Here is a 12,154-nt window from a genome sequence, read left to right as displayed (position 1 = left end):
ATTGTGTCAAACACCAGACACCCACAACATAGAATGCGTATTCGTCACACACTCCATTCACCCAGGTCCCACCCACAGGCGTACCCACAACATACGGTCTTTGAGAAGGCTCCAGTCAGTCTGGTCAGCACTTCCCTACACTACCATATACAGAACTTCCACCCAACAGCCAGTCGGGGAAGGGACAGAGGCAGGGCTTCCTGGGACTTCGGGAAGATCAAGGTAACAGGTGATGGAAGGCAAGAGGCCATGGGGGCCATTATGTCTCCATCAGGAATCTACCGATTCCAATGACAGGGCCGGGGCATCCCAAAAATGGAGGACGCTCAGGGCACCTAATCAATTCAGCACGGATCTGCCACCAGCCCGTACCCTGCTCTGTGGGTCACACACATGTGCCCAAAAACATACACTAGGGAGACAGGGTTGCACCCCCTACCCATGGGTGCCATAAGGGTATCCCATGGGTCTGTTCACCAAACAAAAGGAGAGAGCTGCACCGCCAGGAGTCTCACACAAACTCCTGCATGGAAAACACAACAGAACACACAATAAAAAGCAGTAAAGGACAAGGATGCTCTGTCCCTCGTCTGAGGTAGAGACGGAGGAGCCACCCTCCCACCCTCGACAAGGGGAAGGAACAACATTGCAAGAAGACTATGAAACGGTCCCACTCCAGGAGCCATTCTTAATCTTCCTCATGGAAGAAGCAGCGGCGCCATCGACGTCGTCCGATCGAGGTAAGTCCTCAGCGTGGCAGACCCTGAGGGAAGGGTGGGAAAGCTTTAAGACTTCCATGCTTGAAATGTTTAGGCAGCAAGCAGCTGTAGGTGCGGCTCCGGTCCCTGACCAGCAAGCTTTGGCAGCAAAAGCGGTGCTCAGTGCTCCCAAACCAGCCTTTCCGTTGACGGCAAACGCCTTTGGTGTCGCGCCTACCAGGTATACGTCGCCGGAGGACCATAAGGACGAGGCCCACGATGCCCATTGGTCATCCGAGCGTCCCTTGGAGCCGAAAGAACATTCAGCATCTAAAGCTTCGGCTTCGAAACCTATTCTCAAGCCCCCAGCGCGACAGTCGGTATCGATGACCCAGATGATCCAGTCGACCCCGTTTACACAGCGACTTTTTTTCGATGACCAGACTGATTTTTATTGGCCCTAGCTCAGGGTCTGCAAGACGTTGGTGGTCTGGATACTTTCCCAGACCTTAAGTTACAACAAAACCAGCCCTATAGACATGCTAATATCAACTTCAGGGATCTGGTTCACAGGGTTGTTGACACCCTTGGGCTGAAGGCGTCCACACCTCTTCAGGGGTATGAGCTCACTGACCTTTTGGACGAGGGTCCCACAGTTGAGCATGACATGCCATTCAACCCAGGCAGTGCGGACCCCTTGACCTCCGTATGGCAGCACCCTTGTACTATTCCCCTTGTGAATGCCAATTTTACAGGGCAGTATAGGCCGGCAAGAGGAGACCCTTCTTTCCTCGCCACACACCCTTCCCCAGAAGGGTTGGTTATACAGGCTGCCACTATTTCCACCAGACCAGGGGCATCCACTTCCAATCTGCCTATGGACAGTGAGGGAAAGGGATCGGACGCATAGGCCAGAAAGGTGTTTACCTCTGGCAGCATGGCGCTCAAAGCCGCAAAGATAGCCTGTGGATTTGCCAAGTACTCGTTTGCTGAATATGTCCCTGAGGTTGCCATGCAGGTCGGATTTTTACAGCTGGTGGAGGATGGGAAGGAGGTAGCCAAGCAGTCATTGCATACGGGCCTGGACATAGCAGACTGCGTTGGCAGAGCAATGGGTTCAGTAGTAGTGATGAGACAGCAGGTCTACCTGAAAGCTTCTGGCTTCTCTCCGAATGTTCAGAACAGGCTGCTGGACATGCCCTTTGATGGAGACATGCTTTTTGGCAAGGAAGAGGACGAATCCTTGGAGAAATTTAAGGAATCCAAGTTGGCTGCTAAATCATTGAGCCTCGCGGCGCAGCCAGCAAATCCTGCCTTCAGCTTTGCCTCCAGGGGTAGAGGCTATAGATGTTTCCTACCATATGGCACAAAGGCCTAGCTCCTGCAAGCCAGGCAAGGTCAGAGGTGCTTCTCGTGTCCTGGAAGGGCCAGAGGGGCCTCTAGAGGCCAACCAGCAGCAACAGCACCAGACACCCACGCCCTCCCAAACCGCTTTGTTTTTCCCCTCCCACGATGCACTGTTTGGTGGATGGTTGGCAGAGCATTGGCCCCAGTGGCAGGAGATAACTTCCAATGCCTGGGCCCTGCAGTTGATTCGGTGGGGTTCTTGTTTGGCTTTCCTAAAGAGGCCTCCAGACAAACCCCACCTCTCCCAATCCGACCAGGAAAGGAACTCCATTAAGAACTAAGAGCCCTGTTATCGAAGGGTGCCGTGGAAGAGTTACCTCCTGATCAGAGAGGGTTGGGTTGTTATTTCCGGTATTTTCTGGTGCCCATGAAGGGAGGGGGGGGGGTCTCTGTCCCATCCTGGACCTCACGGCCTTGAAAAAGTTCCTGAGGAAAGACAAATTCAGCATGGGGACATTGAGAGAAAATCTCCACGCTCTCTAACTTCAGGACTGGCTAGCGTCTATTGACCTGCAGGACGCTTATTTCCATGTGCTGATGCACCAAAAGCACAGGTTCTTAAGGTTCATCATAGGAGACGAACACTGTCAGTTCAAAGTGCTTCCCTTTGGGTTGACCTCTGCACCAAGCGTCTTCACAAAGCTCATGACGCTAGTTGTGGCTCACCTCAGATCCGGGGTCCATGTATTTCTGTACTTGGAAGACTGGCTGATCCGAGGGAAGTCGGCAGGGCGGGTTTTGTCTCATCTAGAGGAGACCTGCCTCATACTGCACAGGCTGGGCTTCTCCCTCAACTTGATGAAGTCCCAGTTGACACCAGTTCAGCTGCTCCAGTTCATCAGAGCTGCCCTAGACACCCAGTTAGGGAATGTTTTTCTTCCCGGGGAGAGAGTTGGCAACATAGCCCAGATGGTGCATTTGTTTCAGGACCACACCAGTCTTCAAGCGGCTTCCTTCCTCTGACTCTTGGGTCCCATGGCCTCCTGTATTTTTCTAGTGCCAGAGGCCAGGCTGTGTATGAGAACCCTCCACTGGCTCCTGAGGGACCAGTGGTGTCGGTATCTGGGAGCGCTCACGGATTGCCTTTTAGTGTCCAACAGGTAATCCGTGAACTCTGCTGGTAGACACGCGCAGCAATCTCTTGGCGGGGGAACCCTTCTGGCCTCCTTGGCCCCAGGCCAGATTGGTCACGGATGTGTCCTTGAAGGGTTGGGGCGCCCACTGCAAGGATTTGCAGGTGAGCGGCCTATTTGTCTCCATCGGAAGCCAGGTGGCACATCAACAGGCTGGAGTTGTGGGCTATAAGGTTAGCACTGAGGGCTTTTGCCCCGTCTCTCGGAGGGAATCATGTTCTCGTCCTGACGAACATGGTGGCCATGCACTAGCTCAACAAGCAGGGTGTTGTGAACTCCCGCCCACTATGCACAGAGGCAGTTCCGCTGTGGTTCTGGTAGCAACAGAACCAAATCTTGGTCTTGGCAGTACATCTGGCGGGGGCAGAGAACACCTTGGCGGATGTGCTGAGCAGGCAGAGCACGGTCTCACACGAGTATGAAGTATGCTAGAGGTCTTTGCTCTCTGGGGTACCCCAGCAGTGGATCTGTTCACCACAGTGTACAACAGGAAGTGCAAACAGTTTTGCTTGAGGGAATTCCCAGCGATTGGTGGACTGGGGGACGTGCTTCTGGTGGATTGGATCTTCCCTCTCCACTACGCCTCCCCCCTCAATCCCCCTCTCCCCATCATCCCTCGGGTTCTCAGGAGGTTGAAGAGGTTTCAAGCGACCATGAACTTGATTGCCTCGGATTGGGTGAGGAGAACGTGGTTGCCGGATCTCCTGGCTCTAACCATCTGTTCACCTCATGGTTCCCTCAGCATCCTGATCTCCTAACCCAGGCGGAGTGTCGCATGCTCCACCCAACCCCGTATTCCCTCAACCTACACGGGTGGTAGCTCTTGAGAGGATGAGGTATGTTGACTGAGTTCTCTCAGAGGAGATACTTGAGGTGTTGCTGGCTGCACGCAGACCTTCTGCAGGATCTCTGTACAGGTAGAGTAGATTTGAGGCGTGGCGCAGGGAACGCAAGACTGACCCCATCTCTTGCCCCACCACCACAGTGATGGAGTTCCTTCTGCACTGGCCTCTTCAGGCCTTCAGGTTGCCACAGTCCAAAGGTATTTGGCGGCCCTGTCTGTTCAAGAGGTAACCAGAACAAGGTTTTTACTGAATGGCCTTCTCAACAAGTTTCCGCCAACCCCATTTTTTATCCCAGATTGGGATCTTAATCTAGTTTTGACCTACTTGATGGCAGCTCCGTTTGAGCCTATGCACTCATGTTCTTTGCAGCTGTTATCCCTTAAGACCGCCTTCTTGGTTGCAATCACTGGTTAGTGAGCTGCAAGCCTTGTGCTGCAAACCCCCTTTTATGAAGTTCTTTCGTGAGAAAGTGAACCCGGAGAGCGGGTCTTTAAGACGAGGTAACCGTATCTGAGATGGATGGGGATGCAGATCTTACTCGCACATCAATAATCGGACCAATTCAAGAAGTTGTCAAAAGTTAAAGCTGTTTTAATAACAAGTCTTTAAAACAGGGAGTACAGCGGAAATCAACGGACGCTGCACAGACTTATCTGAGCACAATTAATTAAAATCGTTGCCTTCATACTAAATATTCGTCATGAGTGACGTCGGGATACGTGGCAAAATAAGAAAACCTACTAGGGACTGTGGTTGGTCAGCGGGGAACATATACATATACTTTCTATGGGACACAGGGGCGTGATTGGATCTCTAAGGTCAGGTGGGCAACTAAGCCCATCCCAAGCGCAAGTCCTCTTCCGTGTCATGAAAATATACGACATACTATTGGCTTCTCAAACTATAGGGCGCCTTAAATATGTGGCCCTCTATAATTGGTTGCCACACTTGTACCCTTCTGGAAGATTCCACTCGCTAGCAGCACGCAACTGGGACTCCAGGTGCTGGGGGGCTTGGCCTGGTCATGCCTCCCCACCCAATTAGCCCAACATCCATCATCACTCTTGCAGTCTGCCATTCAATTAATACCTTTGAACTCGGCTTTGAAGAGGCTCACTGCGACTGAGAATAAAAGGGAGTGAAGCACGGTCTTATCTTCTGGTCTCGGTGTAGCTCGCCCAAAGTCTATTCTCATCCAACCATGTGACTGGAGACCATGTTTTCGAGCTCTTAGTTGTATTTTAATACCATTAAATGAAGAAATCTTGGCACCTTCTATGGTTTTCATTACACCTCAAACAGGAGCTGAGCTTGCTTCTTACTTTCTTATATCTTCTTAAGTAGATAACCAGGCTCTCGCCAGCCCAGACTCTTGACACTGGGCCAGGCAAGACTTTCTCGAATCGTCCTTCGCTGTCCGCTATTATTCTGCTGCGCCACACTTCCAGCCCTTCTATTCACAGGGTCCAAGTTTGCTAAAGTGCATTGTGGAACATCCAGATTCTATACATTTCTATGTATATACATTGGCACATCGTCGCAATCTATTCCCTACGTGGCCAGTGTTTGATTACTTTGTCTACTTGCGTTACTGCGTCTGTACAATTGTAAAATGGTTTTGCATTTTCTTCAGTGCTTCTCCGCTCATGTTACGTACTTCATTACTTCATTACTTCGTCATCAGGTTCTATACGGTCTATATTCTTACTTCATTCATATCTCTTCTGTTTGCGTCACCTCAACTTCATGTGACGTCACCAGTTCTTTCATTCATTTTCACACTTCTTCCGGAACTTCCTTCAGAAGGTCATAATTTCTTTGGGGATACATGTAGGGTTTTCTCAATGGATGCCTTGTTTCGAGGAATTTTTGCTCTATTGGTATTCTCACTGGTATTGCGCATGTCGCAATTTCCGGTTTCCAACATATAGGAAGAATAGGGGCGCAACATCTGGTAGAGGTATTTAGCTCCTCCTCTACAAAAGTCTCTCTTAAAGTCAGACCTGGATTACTTCCTAAGGTGGTTTCAGAGTCAGCTGTCCCAGTCTATTGATTTACCTGTCTTTTACCCTCCTCCACATCCCTCGAAAGAGGAAGAGCGGTTCCACCACGCTTGATCCCAAGAGAGCGTTAAGTTTCTATGTTGTTTGCACATCCGAGTTTCGGCAATCGAACCAGTTGTTGTTGGCCCGTTCCTTGTCTAGAAAAGGTCTTGCCATCAGTTACAGGTAAGTAACTTGTTAGATTTTTTTTTTTAATGGATGGGGTTTCCCCGTCAACACCCCCCCCCTCGCCTCCCAATCTCCTACCCCGAAAACACAACACATCATTTTTTTTAGAATAGGTAAAAAGCCGACTGCAGCGGAAACTGCACATTTAAAATGCAAAATGTAAAGTGGCCTCATTGAAGAACGGCATATGCTATACCGTGCTAATAATTTTCACACTAGACTTGGCTCACAACAAATCTCTCCTGCACCTTCTGCTTGGTTTCACACCGTTTCGTCAGCTGTTGTAAACAATGTGCAGCTTTGATGATCTGCTTGAAACATGCCTTTCCTTCTAACAGGCAGACTAATATACAATGGTGGGGTGGGTATTGGAGTGGCTATGGTATGGAAGAATGTGATTCCTTATGTAGAGATATCGCAGTCAATGTCTCTTAAATTATTGATATTGTTTGCCTCGATTATGGATCATGAAGTGAACGGGTATTATAGTACTGCCACAGAATGGAATACACACTTCCATCCAATTTGGATGGTATACATGGCCCACACTATTTTCAGTAAAGCGGAATGCTGGACAAGCCTCACCAGATTGCTCCTGGTTAGTGAGGTATTCTCCTTCAGTTACTGTAGAATTGTACTTCTGCAGTAATGGTGAAGCAATCATGAGTGAGATACTCAGTATGATGTCCTCTGCATTGAAGGTACTGTCAAAGGATTTCCATTTGAACCTTACAGAGCTCTATTCTATACTTGTGCCTTAGTTTTATGTTTTTGGACATACTTTCTGCATGGAGCCCAAAAAGTGTGACTCCCTCAAAATGTCAATCTTTCTTCGCACACCTAGCATAAGGCCCAACTGCATAGATCTATTGTCACCTACTATAGGAGCGCCTCTTTCCATTTTCTGATTTTTGCCAGCACCCGAACTCTCACAATTAAACTATCCCCTTTGTTTTATTGCTGTGCTCACCAAAAGATCTGCCGCCATCAATCGGATTAGGTTCCTTGGCAGTAAAGACCAGGTTTAACCAAAGCTTCCATTTTGCAGATGGTTTTTTTTAAATGCCCCTTTCTGTGCCATTGATAGGTTAACTCCCCTCACCTCCAAATGGCACCATATCTTTAGATACCAAGGTATCATCAAAGGCAAGTACTTGAGTAGATCCATGTATATGAAAATGCAGCATCCTGGTAAAGACTTGACACTGACCTAGATCCTAATGATGAAATAAAGGGCTAATGGTTTGGGGTTTGCCGGGTACCTCGTCCTTGGGTGGGACATTCTCTGAAGAGCATACTGTGGCAAGAGGCATCCTTCTAAGCACCTGAAAGTGGGTGGTGGGTTGGTAGGATTTGTCTGATCATGCTAGGCTTAATTTCAGCCATGGAAGGACTATGAGGAACAGAAGGTGTGGATCTGTGCTGCATGGGGTCCTCTAGGTGGGAGTACCTCCCTCTTGAATCTTAGAAAAACTGTTCAATTGTTAGGTTTTGAACCTGGGTTTAGGGGTTAATGCGAGGTTACAGCACTCTTATAGCTCAGATGAAAGACAAAAAGCATTTAAATTGCTCGTCTGGAACTGCATTTCACCAGTAGTTTAAACAAAGTAGCTTTGGCATTATTAAACTAATAGTAAGCCACACTGATCCTCAGCTAAAAACCCAGTGTAGAAGGTAATTGGCAATGGTAACAGTTTGGGCTTTTGTTTAGGCATGGAAAAGGCTTAGGCATGGAAAAGGCACTTGCCAGGCACTGCTAGCTGTAGTGGTATTAACTGGTTATTGATGGAAGCAGGTGCAAAATGGTGGAAGTCACCTGGGCATCTAATAGCAGTGGCTGGCAAAAGCCTAATAATTATACACAAGCCAAAACTGTTGGCTTTGTCAATACTTGTTTTTAACAGGACTTCAGTGAAGGAAACGCAAAGTGCTTATAAATGGAGTGCCTGAAGCAGACCTGGTTAAGCCATTTTCATTACATCAGCAGCAGGTATACAATTCCAATTACGCCTTTAATTGGAGAAGACGGTTTTGATGAAACATTGTCAGGCTCTTCAAGCACAAAGTTTGATGGCAAGGCTTGATTAAAGAGAGTTCAAAGAGTTCCCATGAGGTGGTGTTTTGGGCGGGGAAGGGTCGGGAACTGGGTGTGGATCGTCATGGCGATTGCCATAGAAATGGGTGGGCAATTTAACACGCACAAGCTGTTTGTCCCTCCTCATATGCCATATCTCCCGATCTGTACTGTAATGCAGTAGTTTCGGCTTCTAAGTGTCACAAGCTATACCTAATAGGCCAAACTAAAAATAGCTTGGGGAAAAAGAAAACGTCAGAAAAACCTACGGGAAAGAATGTTGCTGACTCAAACTCAGTAATGTGATAATTTTTCTAGTGATCCTGTTCTGATGAAGATGAAAAATTGATCAAAACGGTTTGGTCTGAATATTGTGATTACTTGAGTCAACTGTACTCTCAAATTATGAAAATAATGCTTAATTCAATTGTAAGTATTCCAGACCATGGTATTTTATTGCCTGTTCATAAAAAGGTAGAAGTGTATGAATCTGTGAATAATCTTTCTGGTTGTAAGAGTTATGTATTTGTCAACTATCTTGGAATATATTTGTGGATGTTTTCAATAGTTTTTTCTTGTCTTCCAACAGCACTGCACCTCAAAGGGTCGCCTCTCCCTCTGCACACAACATCAGCAGCGCCATCCCTGAGCGCACCAACTTTCCCCGTGGCGTCTCTAGCCGTAGCACTTTCCACGCTGGCCAGCAAAGGCAGGTGCGAGACCAGCAGAATCCCCAGTTCAACGTCACGCCTGCATCCCCTTCGGGGAACAGTCAGGGGCGCAGGGGAGCCTCTGGCAGCATTTTCAGCAAATTCACTTCCAAGTTTGGTCGCAGGTAAGATGAAGGATAAGTCTAGTGAAGCTACACAAGTATCTTATTACTATTCCTATCTTTATTTTTAGAGAAATGCTTAGCTGACAATAATTAGCAGGCTTTTTTTTATATCTCAAATTGTGGAGTCACCACTTCCAAATTAGTTGCATACACCAGAGGATTTTTCTATGCGCTTCCAGTCCATGGGTAATGTGGCTTGTTTCCGGATTCTAACACCATAAAATCTAGATTGTTCTCACTGTCGCCCCTTGAGTTACACACAGGCTGTTTTTTCATAGTGATTGACAAGGAGTCCTCATGCAGTCTACACGCTAAGGGGCTCAAGTGAACCTGATCTTTAGAACAAAGTACTATTTTCACAAGATTAGACACTCACCAGCCAGTGCTTCAAAGCATGACCAAGACACATTGAGAGAAAATGGCATTGCAGTGACTTGGATGTTTGGGGGAGAATTTTGTTCCACCAGTTTGAGTGGTGCTGAAAATGATTGCTTGGCGTGTGATCTAAATACATAGTCTCTTTTTAATTGAAGCACCTCTTCCTGAGAAGAAGCTGTGGTGTTTGAAAGCTCCTTCACTGAATTGCCTTTTATTTACTGCCACTGCATGTTGCTCTAAATTTGCTTAACTGCTTGAGACATGCCTTTTTGTTCTGTTATGTCAGTCTTTCTGGTAGCTGGGATTGCAGGTTAGAAGACCGCTCTTGTTGAGTCAGGTTATGGGGTTGGTAAGCAGAAGGATACGGAAGATGTCTTAATATCTCCCACTGACATACAGGCCAGTGTGTAAAAATTACATATTAGTTCAGGCTCTGTATTATGTTATGTACTGCCTCGATTTCTAGTCCATGTGTTCTTTCTTGTTGGTTGAAGCGGATAGGCACTATCTTGAGAAGAGATGCCAACAATCTGGGTGTGTAAACTATCGGATGCTATGAATGGCAAGGTGGTCACCTAATCTTTGCGAGCAGTAGCAAGTATGCTAGCAGAGATCTATTATGGGCAATAGTATTGGATGTATAACAATTATTGTGGGTGATGTCTTGTGATACAAGGGCTGCTCCCATGTTAATGTGGGAATTCAGTGTGGTCTGTTAAAGTTTCTGTTCAATGGATGAGACTGATATATAATGCTTTCCATCCAGTGAAAATAGACACCTCCTTCCACAAAGCAGCACTTGCAGTACTGACAGTCAGTGACAGACCATACTCCATTTTGACACCTTTATCTAGTCATTTTGAAGTTAAGGTATTATTTGTTTAAGACTTAGATTTTTTCCATACTTACCCCAACCCATTTTATTCCCCCTTTTTTCTTTTTTTCCTTTTTTTCATAGAAATCTATCTTTCAGATTTCCGAAAAGGTAGGCATCCATCACGCTCTTCTGTGTTTGTCTGTGCGTTGTTTTTTTCTCTTACTAACGGTCTCTCTGTGGCTTTTGCCTCTCCTTTCTTTTTTGGCTTCCTTGTCCGATGGTGTCTGTCCTGCCTAGTGTGTGCTTGGAAGAAAACACCTAAGTGCAGAAGTTGAAGGAAATATGCGGCTGCTCTTTTGAGTCAGTACGTGTTTTGTGCCCTCTTTCCCTTGTTCCACATCTTCACGCTACTCTCATTATTGGGATTTTATGCATACCAATTGACAAACATGGCATTTTGGCTGATCCCCTGTAGCCTATTTTTCAGTCATATTAATCTCCTCTACTTAATTTAGAGTGGGATTGAAAATCTGTTGTGTTACAGAATTTAACAATGCTCGTTATGGTTTGAGGATGAACCAGTGCACCCGTTTCTCGCCTTTGTGGAGTTATTTTTTTAGGGCACTGCAAAGATCACGTACTGATCCAAAAGGGCAGTTACTCTTCATGGGCTTATTTTAAGAGGACAGCTACGAGATATTGTGTGCTCAGGCATATGGGAACACAGGTTGATAGCTGAAATTACATCTGCTTCTCTGGCCTGTCTTCTTAAGGTGAACTACCCTCTGGTTTCTGAAGGAGTGTCCGCCATTAATGGTTTGAAATTGTAGAGTTTGATGCATTTGAAGAACAAAAAAGCAGACTGTTCATCAACTGGTACAGGTTATGAAGTTAAAAAGGAACAAAATCATTCTTAAACTAGATATTAATTTTATGCTGTAGTTAAGCCAAGTTAAGCACTGTAAGTCATGGAGTCTTCCCCAGGCCTGTGCAACCTCTAAATCATGGGGATGGAAGAATGGCCTATGTTTCTTTTAACTGAAAAACCTTTGCTTGCTTTCTTAACCTGCTTCACTTTTCAGAATATTGTGATGAAGCTCTTCCACCAACTAATATCTATGCATGATGGGTGCTGGAAGTTTTTGTGGTTCTTGGTTCTGACAACACTTCTGTGTTGCCTCTTTAATGAAATGTTGAGAAATAACCTATTTTGTGAGGACACAAAAGCCTCAAGTTTCCGAGGTTGGTGTCCTGGAAAGCAGGGCTCAGCTTGTGCAGTTAAAAAACAGATTCAGTGATGTGCTCAATATCTTGAAGAGGGTAGGTGACTGAGATGAGTTACACCGCGGCGCAGTGGCACATGAAGCATATTTGTCCTTGTGCACCCCATGAAAATGCTCTTATCAGGGTGCAACAAATTCAAGTTGAAAGCTATAGCCAGCCGTAGGTTACTCGCCACCTCAATTAAATACATTACACACAGCACACCATTTTTTACTTGCTAAGAGCACTTGCCAATGTCTAGTGCCAAATGCAAATTTTGCACCCTGCTTTTATTCTCTGGTGGTCACTAGGTGTAAGGGAGCGGGGTAGGATTTGTACACCAGAGATGCAAAATCCCCCAAATCACTAGTTACTGTGTAAACTCTCTGAAATAATTCGTTTTTGAAGAAGCACTGTTGCTTTTTTATTTAAAAAATTGTAAAATTAAATGTATTTTAACATATGTGCCTGAG

The 12,154-nt window shown here is 46.4% G+C and overlaps 1 protein-coding gene across 18 annotated transcripts in view; it reads left to right on the top strand.

Annotated features, from left to right (window-relative positions):
* The window catches only part of MARK2 (microtubule affinity regulating kinase 2), a 1,484,563-nt gene that overhangs the window by 1,271,631 nt on the left and 200,778 nt on the right, over positions 1–12,154 (top strand). For 10 of the 18 annotated variants that reach the window (XM_069645124.1, XM_069645120.1, XM_069645121.1 and 7 more), the window contains 2 exons: positions 8,978–9,223; positions 10,560–10,586. In XM_069645124.1, the coding sequence (XP_069501225.1) occupies positions 8,978–9,223; positions 10,560–10,586 (273 nt within the window). The remainder of the gene's footprint in view (positions 1–8,977; positions 9,224–10,559; positions 10,587–12,154) is intronic. The other 8 variants (XM_069645125.1, XM_069645122.1, XM_069645123.1 and 5 more) reach the window with 1 other exon arrangement.

This window comes from Ambystoma mexicanum, chromosome 2p, assembly GCF_040938575.1.
Source record: "Ambystoma mexicanum isolate Mex_15411 chromosome 2p, UKY_AmexF1_1, whole genome shotgun sequence".
Classification (NCBI taxonomy): Eukaryota; Metazoa; Chordata; class Amphibia; order Caudata; family Ambystomatidae; genus Ambystoma; species Ambystoma mexicanum.
Note: the sequence above shows the minus strand (reverse complement) of the source record. Positions and strands in the feature narration are given on the sequence as shown.